This window comes from Poecilia latipinna, unplaced genomic scaffold (assembly GCF_001443285.1).
Source record: "Poecilia latipinna isolate Pla-1442-1.1 unplaced genomic scaffold, P_latipinna-1.0 Scaffold165, whole genome shotgun sequence".
Taxonomy (NCBI): Eukaryota; Metazoa; Chordata; class Actinopteri; order Cyprinodontiformes; family Poeciliidae; genus Poecilia; species Poecilia latipinna.
In genome coordinates, this window is record NW_015112781.1 from 613,036 (window position 1) to 621,885 (window position 8,850).

At 37.1% G+C, this 8,850-nt stretch overlaps 1 protein-coding gene across 1 annotated transcript; it reads right to left on the minus strand.

Annotated features, from left to right (window-relative positions):
* Positions 1–4,847: 4,847 nt before the first annotated feature.
* On the minus strand, positions 4,848–7,967 carry LOC106945851 (C3a anaphylatoxin chemotactic receptor-like). Its single transcript, XM_015029833.1, has 2 exons — positions 7,958–7,967; positions 4,848–7,329 (listed from the first exon to the last, which is right to left on the minus strand). Exons 1-2 carry the CDS (start codon positions 7,965–7,967, stop codon positions 6,335–6,337), a joined length of 1,005 nt encoding a protein of 334 aa, XP_014885319.1. The 3' UTR covers positions 4,848–6,334.
* Between the last annotated feature and the right edge of the window lie 883 nt (positions 7,968–8,850).

Below are 8,850 nucleotides of genomic sequence, written 5' to 3' on the forward strand. Positions count from 1 at the left end.
CCCCTCACTTTGACTATCTCCATCTAGCCTTACCTTTATTTGTTCTCTATGTGATTACTCCTCCTTCTTACCTCATAAACCTGCCAATGAGAGTGCCAATGGGAGTGGATAAACTCACAGTTGCACTTTCGGGTGCTAAGCAACATTTAGCTGCAGATATCGACTGCTCAGGTGGGAGAATTAAGCAGCACATTAAGAAGCAAAGACATGCAAAGACAAGTGCAATAGTCAAAAGTAACTTTTTGTGCAGAACTTATCTTAACCAGTGTTGCTGGATGGAGCTGAATGCAGGGCAGTTCTAGGAACCTGCTAGTAGGTGCAAAGGACTTGAAACTGGGGCAGAGTTTTACCTTTGATGAATATAGTTATCTTTATTTTCCTACACAGCTGTAAGGTTTTATGCTTGAATTGCCTCATGCGCTAAACTAATAAAATTGAGTTGATGTGATCAAAGCAAAATCTAGTTTTGTAGAGAAGAATGGACCAAAATTTAAGATGTGCAACGTGGTGGAGACACCGAAAACAAAGCATTACAAATTATATACTTATCGGTGTCTGTAGGTGGCAATTGAATGCTTATGAATGTTTCACAATCTCATATGGTGTTTAATGTTTTGCTTGTTCTCAGTGCACTCGCGCTGCGCTTCAGTGTTCAAAAAACTCTCACTGGAAGAGTTTATATAGAAACACAAATAATATGTTTACGTGGGGATTTTATTGGTGAATAAAATCACTTTAATGAAGAAAAAACTGGGACTTAATTTTAAAATGGGAATTGCAACAGGTGATAAAATACCCAAAAATAAAATAGTTAATCTTACGTAAGAGATTCATGCTTCTTTTATTTACATGATTGAATAAAGTACAATTTAGTTATCAACCATAACAAAACCATTCAATTTTCTTGTGTTTATATCTTGACTAAATTAGAAATTAGATGACTAAAGCCATTGTAATCAACATCACCGGAAATTACCTAAGACAACAACTAAATGTGATTGGACAATAATAAGAGGGGCTTTCGAATCTCAACCAATAAGAACACCAAGATGTCCAAATCTGGTAGACCTATGATCTGCTAGACTTACAACTGTAATTGTAGCAAAACATGGCTCTACAATATTTACAAAGTTGGGATTAATACAATTTCACATCACACAGAAACTTCACTTTTTAGGTGTTGGTAGTCTTAATAAAAAAATTACAGACACACAATTTCACAATTGGCGCACCCATTTAGACATAATAACTCAACAAACATGCATCATTATTCTTTAGATAAGTTATCCAACGGTTACTTTGATAAGAAATAAGAAAAATATAGACATTTACTTTCAAAGCTGGAGGAGAGATGTCATATTTTCCATAAAAACTGTTAGCTTTTAAAATGGTATCTAAGAAATCACTTTAAAGTAAACTTGTTCCTGAGAGGGTTTTTAATAGTAATGATAAGTCGTTACCTAACAAAGCTAATAAACGACCTAAGGAGTTATTTTAGGCCCTGTCCATTCTAACCTTTTCTGCAACAGTGTGAAAAAAAAAACAAAAACATAAATCTAAGTTAAAACTAAAATAAATATTGATTCATCTATATGATTTGTATTTGTAGCCATTTTCTTTTTTGCATAAACTTTTTAGTTTTCTAAATGGCCGACTGCAAGTTGGTATTCTTGCAACTATATACATTTGCTGTGATGCTTCTATTGGAGAGATGTTTTTCACTCTGTATGTGCAATGTGTCGGCACCAGGTAATCAGCAATGGAAATGAGATGAAAATATTAACTGTGGAAACTTATTTATATATACAGTACGTTTTTGACTATTTTTAAATTGTTTGGCAAACTGTGTCATCTGAAGCAACTCACAATTGATATATTACATTTTGCCCTCGCCCTCCCCCAGCTCCCTTCAACCACACTGTCAAATAGGTACAGCTAGACTTCTTTACATAGGTGGAAATCAAAATAGAATGCAAATGACAGCTGTGAGAGGTTTTAATGAATAGGATTATTTGACTATGCAAATATTTTTTTCCTGAGTTTTGTACATCATGTAAAATACTTAAAACCTTGTCATCTAATGTTCTGTTTGCTCTCAAAAACCTGACGTTTTTGTAATTCAGATGCCATAAAGTTGTCAGATCTCTTCAGTGAAATTTCTTTTGTATTATAAGGTTTTTAAGAAATTAAAATGATTTAGCTTAAATGCACAGTCTGAGCTCATACTTTAGCTCTCTAGAATCGGTTCCCTTATACTGACTGCTGAACAATCAGTTTTCTCCTAGCTCTAGTATTATGACTAGTCTAATGCTCTGTTTGTTCTTTCTTTCTCCTTTCTTTGTTTCCTTTTCTCTTTCTCTCTCTGTTGCATATTTCAAATTTAAAGAACACTCCACTGTATAAATTGTTCCATATATTCATGAGGGCATCTTATAAGTTGATGTAAAAAAAAAAAAAAAAAAAAAAAACGAGTGTGGGAAAAAGAGGACTTTTACATGATGAGTAGGAACCCTGGACTCTGCAGGGTCTCAGTTTGCAGGCTTCTTGTATCTCCTCACCTGGGTCTTGGCAGCATGTGTTCTACCTCCTGAGACCCAGTGATATACATGTATTACTGTCCTTCCCTATGTTAGTGCCTACTTTTGAGATGCAGATTGTAAAACAATAAGTGTTAAAGCCACATTTTCCCCCGCATCGTACTTCTGCAATTGTTTACGATAGAGTAGAGCTGCAGTGCAGAAAGCCACAAAAGCACCCTATCTCTTGAGGAACAACGTAACACAATTTTAATTGTGATTTGTGCCCTACAATTGCGTAATTCATACATCTACTCTGAGTTTTCTGTGTCATTCACATGCCCTCACTACATTACGTTCCACTGTTCCAACTCAAAAAAAATAATCAAAAACATGAATCAGGAAACATTTCACAGCAACACCTGAAAGTACTTTACATGCCACAATAGATGTCTATGTATAAAATTGATAAAGTTTGTATTTTTGCTTCAAACCTCGCATATAGACACATAAATGTGGTATTCTGTAAATAAGTCCTGTTAGCCTGTGAATGAAGCTGGTTTATGTGCAGGAAAAAGATAATCAAATTTGTGTGGTGTTTTTACAGGAATGAAGCATGTCTGCAAAACATTCACCAGTGAGTGTCACTTTGCTTATCTGCTTATCAACTAGTGACAATAGTTTGAATCACTAATGTTCATGTTAAATGTGAATATAAAACAGTAAATTGAAATCTTTTGGCATTTTTTGGCATTAATATAACATATTGATTACAAGATTAGTTTTTATGCAAGGTTACATGGAGTATTGGTGACAATTTTAAAAATGCATTATTGAATGCTTGGAGTGTCGTGCAGGGATTTCACACCCCAGTTGTTGATATAATTACACAAATTCAAATAGACATAAATCTACTTCAATGTTTGTTTTATGAAAAAAAAAAAGTTGATAATAGATTTTTGTGTGGCTGAGGGTGTTAAGAGAACTTTCTGGTTTCAGTTTTGCAGTGCAAAACCTTCTTTAAATGAGAAAGTAAAAAATGTGCCCGGCAACCATCTCTCAAATTCCAACTACACCAAAACAGGGGCAGTACCTTTGTTTCTTCTGTGTTACATTTTAAGCTATAATGCACAATGCTATTTTTTGACAGAAACTAAAAACAGCAGATTAACACAAATGCGTAATACCAATTATCAAACATGGTGGAGGAGGTTTGATGATTTGGGTTTGTTTTTCTGGCACAGGACTTTGGCACCTCACTATTTTGATCTTTTAACTTTTGTATTTTATGAGATTGAGCAACACATGAAATATAGCCCTTGTTGAAATGTCAGAAGAAATCTTTATTGTAGCCTGCGCCAAGCCTTTGGAGCACGGAAACATGGTGGAAAATTGCGTTTTACCCTGAGTAAACTTTATTTTGCAAAGAAGAATGAGCAAAAGTGCAGACTTTGTAACTATGAGTCAACTGGAACTGGAACGGAATCTGCCTCTAAGCATTGACATACATGACTGATTTTTATTTGTAAAAAAATAAAATAAAACCAGTGTTGTGCAATTTCCAGAGTTGTGCAAAACACTACAAATTTAGCAAAAATGCCAAAGACATGATATGTTATGGTGACTGTTAAGGAAGAAATTCTAAAATAGTTAACTTTGGAAAAAGCCTGGCTCTCTCTTCCTCTGGATCCCAGGTCCTCTTGGCGAGCCACGTGTGGCCACAAGGAAAACAACAATGTGTGTTGACGGCACAGAATTACAGAGTTTAATCCAATATAAGGCAATGCATAAACTTACACAGAAACTGCAGAACAGAGACATACATTCATTTACCTGACATAAATGGAAAGAAGAAGAAAAGCAAAGGCGTGCAAAGACATCTTTTGAGAGTTGCAAGAGCAAATCTGATCTGTTACTTCTGTGTAGAAAGTTTTATCTTCTTTTCTTTAATTTATTCAAATAAGGCGTATCTTTGCTCATCCAACCAGGAGCTATCTCTGACCCTCTATCTGAAGCCAGAAACCCCTGCCGTGTTTACGGCCTTTCACAGATGAGTGTGAAAAGCTGGAACTTCTACTGTATTGTTTTCCCACACAGACAAAAGGCAGTTCAAACAATCCTAGCAAACCATCTGCTGTAACTACAAGTAACATAAAGGTCAATAGGCCAGAATACATTACTAATTTCAAAACCACAATTAGGCCATTTGAATCAAGACATGTTAGGTTTTAAAACTAGCTTATTTTACATTTATTTTCTCAACATGACATAACATATCAGTAGGAGGAGCTACAGGGAACCATATAGTTCACCAGTCCTCAGTCTTGCGGTCCTGCTATTTGCTCTGCAACCTTCTGCATGAAGGGAAGAGGAAAAACATTGGAAGGCACAGGCTGAGTTGAGTCTTTCATGATGCAGGAGGCCCATTTCTTATATTTGGAGATCTTGATGTCCATGATGGTTAAGACGCTGCAATCCACCATCCTCTGTGCAGCTTTCACCGCCTTCTGCATTGCTGTTCTGTGCCTTCTCTGCTACAGAACAACTGCGGTGCCACATGGTGATGCAGAGACAGAGGACACTCTCAACTCCACGTCTGTAGCATAATGTCAGGACTGACCTCCGGTGTCAGACTCATCCCAGTGAAGTAGAGACAGTAGTGTGCTTTTCGAATCAGGCAGGAGACGTTCGTGCTCCAGGTGAGGTCATCAATGATGTGTACACCCAGGTACCTGTAGCTTAGAGACCACATCCACTGCTGTCCCTCTGACAGTGTATCATCATCTCCTTTATCTTCTTCACATTGATGAAGAGGTTGTTTCCTTTGCATCAACCCTCCATGTGCTCCACCTCCTGCCAGTTGTCAGACTAACTACAGATGTGTCATCTGCAAACTTCACAATGAGGCAACGGAGTTGTTTGCTGAGCAGTCCCATATATGAGCAGAATAAACAGAAGGGGCTCAGCACACTGCCCTAGAGGGAGCCGGTGCTGAGAGTGACAGGGCAGGAAGAGATATTTTAAAAATCCAGTTGCAAAGGGTGTAACTCAGTCCAGGTGTATTAAGTTCTGAATCAGTCTGTTGTAAAAGTGTGTTGAATGTTGGTGTGAAATCCACAAAGAGCAGATGAGGATAATAGTCCTGGTTTTCTAAGTGGGCGAATCCTGTGTTAATGCTGTGGGTCGGTTCTTCCTGCACACACATTGATGTGGGTCCACAGTGACGTCAATGCGCAGTCCACAATGAAAGCCACGACCACTAAAGCACTTAATGACTATCAGGGAGAGATGCTCTATGTTAGGAATGCATGTCTGCAGACTAAGCAGGTGTTTCCAAAGGACATTAAAAGAGATTTAAAATCAAAAGGGAAATGAAAGAGGTCAGTTTAATCAAAATTTGCATTCTCAGAAATTAGGCAAATACAAGTATTATGAACTCAATATTTTTGATTCTGGGTTTATAGTGATATTCTCTGTATAAAGGGAACCATCTCTACCTCTATACCATGCAACATCCTAAAATATGAAACATTTTAGGCAGGTTAGCATACAGATCAATGAAGAGAGTCTTCAATTTGTTTACTTTATAATAGTCTAAGCTAATGTGGTGCAGATTGTCAACTTAGACTATAAATCGCGACACGTAACTAATATTTTTTTAAAGACTTAACATTTAAGGAAATCACACACAATAAAGTCACCTACAGTTGAAAAAACATCAAAAGCTAAATAAAGTAAAAAGAATTCACATGCATATTTTCTCTATACATACATTGCAATACATTCTAGATATGTAATTAAATTCCTATGTATTTCTTCTAGACAGGAACAGAGGTCTGTGATTTTCTATCAGCCCGTAGCAACTGTGGTGACAAGAAACGAGAGGTTACAGATGGCAAAAGGTCCTCCGCCAGAGCATTTTCTACAACAAAGCACACAGACTGATGAAACTGATTTTGGAAGTCGTCTCGGATGAAAACGTAGAGGATGGGGTTCAGGCAGCTGTTCATGAAAGCTAGACTCACAGTCAAAGGACCTCCAATGTCAACAATCTTGCTAAGGTCCTGGTTATTGTTGGAAGCTAAGTCTATAAAACTCATAACATGAAATGGCAACCAGCAGATGAAGAATGCAACAATGATTAAAACAATTACGCGGTGAGATAAGTGTTTCCTCACATTTTGCAGCCGCTTGGAACGTATTTCTATTGCTACGTAAGAGAGAAATATTGCCAAGAATGGGATGAGGAAGCCCACAACAAAGCGGAAAGTGTACAGAGTCCATTTTAGTTGGATGTTATCTTTGTATTTGCACTTGGTGACATTCTCCTGGTTGGTCACAATGCGAAAGCTGGCGTAAGGTGTGCTACAGATCCCTGCAGCAAACCAGATTACAGCACTGATGATTTGAGCCTTAAGGACAGTGCGCTCGTTTTGTGCCCATTCCACCACCCACGTAGATAGGCATCTATCCAGATTTATGGCCATCAGAAAAAAGACGCTGGCAAACATGTTGACCAAGCTCACAAAGTTGTTGAGTTTGCACATAAATTCTCCAAAGGGCCAGTGGTGCTGCTGAGAGAGAGACACTGCTGTAAACACCAGGAACGCTGTGAAGAGGAAGTCGGCGAGAGCCAAGTTGAGAAACCACAAAGAGTTGACTGTTTTCTTCATCTTGAAGCCGGTCACATAGATGACCAGACCATTACCAACTGTCCCAACCACTATAATCACACAATAGATGACCAGAGAGAATGTGTGAATGTGTTTGAGAGCTGATTTCAGTCCAGATGAACCGTCTATGGTTGTGTTATCTGATGAAGAGAAATGGAAACGCTTGTTAGAGAGTCAGCAGAATGCACAGAGAGAACATTTGCAGGTGCTGTGCAACAATGCCTTCCCTCACATGCAATAATGCATTCACAAAATCTTATCATGTTTCTCATTGCAGCTGCATTCTCAGACAAAATGTTGTTGAATCAGCAGACATATCCACAGCAAAGTTCTTGAATTAAAGTGTGTTATTGCTGCATACAGGTAAAATTTAATCATATTTTAGATTTTTAGCTAGCAGTGAATTTGTTGGTTGGTTAAACCTTTATATTTATCTTTTTTTTGCATCTGTGAAGTTACAGTGAAAGGCAACTGTACAAAGCCACACTTAGCTAAGTTGACCTAAAAACTTTAGCTCACTCAACAAAAAGCTTATATTAAAATAGAAAAATTACTTAACTCTAGAAGAACTCGGTATAAGTGTGTATAAAATTATAAAATTAACCTATTTATTTTTTTAACAGTCTTTAGAAATGAGATTTACATCCTACAACATAAACATCAATTTGCAAAATCTATAATCTGTGTTTTTACGTTAAACAATCATAAACGTTTCTGTGTAAATTAAGAATGAGCTTTAAAAGCATTGATGCTGTTTGAGTAACTCACCAGTCCCCATGCTGCCGTCAGCTGCAAGGTCTTCTTTCTAAGTTGATTTATATCTCATCTTAACTACATTTCTTCTCTCTCTACACTCCTCCCTTTCCGTTGCTGCATCTGCCAGTAAGACAGCGTGGACATACAGAAGGAGTCAACAAAACAAAAGTACCACCTAAGGCTTTTCACCATGAAATGAAATATTATTTGTATGAAAATGTAAAGGCCAAAAGAGGCAGACATTTGTGGATTATTCCATATGCAAATAATTTATTTGTATATTTCGCCAAACGTATAATTCTATCCATCTATCTAACCTATCGAACAATGTATGTGTCATATACTTTCCTTCTTACCAAAACGCCACGAGATGGTCCTAAATCATCTTTTATTCCCTTCCTAACTTTCAAACTACCTACAGCCCTTAATGTCAAGTGTCAGTTCCAAAATGACCAATTACAGAAACATAAAAAACAAACATTCAAGTGGCAGACAGTTTCGAACAGATTTTCTCTTCCCAAACCTTTGATCAAACATGAAGCTATATTTGGCCCTGTGACACTTTTACTTAAAGCAGTTCCAGTGAGACAGTGGATTTTGTTTTCTATTTTCAGTAGGTACCATGTCTTTCAGTCTACTTAAAAAACAGGAGTACAGTAATTAGATTCAATGTGACGCATTGAATGCAAAATGTGTTTTTAAAATAGTTCTTAAATAGTTTTATGTCTCTTTCTAACCACATGAAATAACCATGACTCAAGTGAAGATTCCCCTACGCTCTGGTTCAGGTTCATTTTCTACCAGGTATTTTACTCTGCCAAAAATCCCCCCTTTTGATTGATGATATACTATTATTTCTCAAGCTCTGTGTGTTTTTCTTCAGAAAAACCTCAAGAACCTTTAAT